General features: G+C 29.2%; 1 protein-coding gene across 1 annotated transcript; it reads right to left on the bottom strand.

Moving 5' to 3' along the window:
* Positions 1-73: 73 nt before the first annotated feature.
* Positions 74-757, bottom strand: LOC106751501 (H/ACA ribonucleoprotein complex subunit 4-like; the record flags this gene model as incomplete). Its single annotated transcript, XM_014632399.1, has 2 exons — positions 391-757; positions 74-298 (listed from the first exon to the last, which is right to left on the bottom strand). Coding segments are annotated over exons 1-2 (390 nt in total), but the record flags the coding sequence as incomplete, so codon positions are not given.
* Between the last annotated feature and the right edge of the window lie 32 nt (positions 758-789).

Here is a 789-nt window from a genome sequence, read left to right as displayed (position 1 = left end):
AGAGAGAGAGAGAGAGAGAGAGAGAGATTTTGTTATTGCTAATAATAAAAATTGATCTATTCATCCTACTTACACTTTCCATTATTGTTGAACCTTTGCTTTCTGCACACTGATTCTCCTTTCTTTTTTTCTTTCTCTTATTTTCTTTCTTTTCATCCTTTGGTGATAATCTTTCTGGATATTCCATTTTAATGAATATTTCTTCTGATTTTATAAGTACATCTGCTATGTCTATTTCAGTCGTATCATTTTCCATTTCCCAGTTTTTATCAATTTCGTCAACGCCATTATTTTCAGTCTAAATAAATATCTCATGACATAAGTAATTTTTAAACATTCATTTATAAAATGTTACGAATAATTATTAGAATAATTATAATTACAACTTGCCTTGACTGTTACTGTTGGTCCTGTTGATTTACTCCTAGAATAATGGCTGTAATTTTCTAATTGTTCAGCTGGTGTGTTTTCATTTGGCTTTCCATATTTATTTAATTTTCCCTTGTTTATCATACGTTTCTTTGTCGATGATTTCGTCATGGTTTCAGAGGTCATCAATGGTTTGACTGAAATATGTGAGTAAAATAAATTAATATTATAGGAATAACAGGAGAGAATTGAGTATTGTCATTCTACATTGAATATACATGTGTTCAAAATATGAAATGTGTCGAGTCATTAAATAAAATATTTCGTTATTATCATTTAGGAAATATTCACAGAGTACCACACTTTCACCCTTAGTGGTCACATTCAATGCTATAGCTGAAGCAAGTGAAAATAAATTAA

The sequence above is a fragment of the Dinoponera quadriceps genome, unplaced genomic scaffold, assembly GCF_001313825.1.
Source record: "Dinoponera quadriceps isolate SergipeBrazil2010 unplaced genomic scaffold, ASM131382v1 C3879304, whole genome shotgun sequence".
Classification (NCBI taxonomy): Eukaryota; Metazoa; Arthropoda; class Insecta; order Hymenoptera; family Formicidae; genus Dinoponera; species Dinoponera quadriceps.
This window is presented reverse-complemented; position numbering and strand designations above follow the sequence as displayed.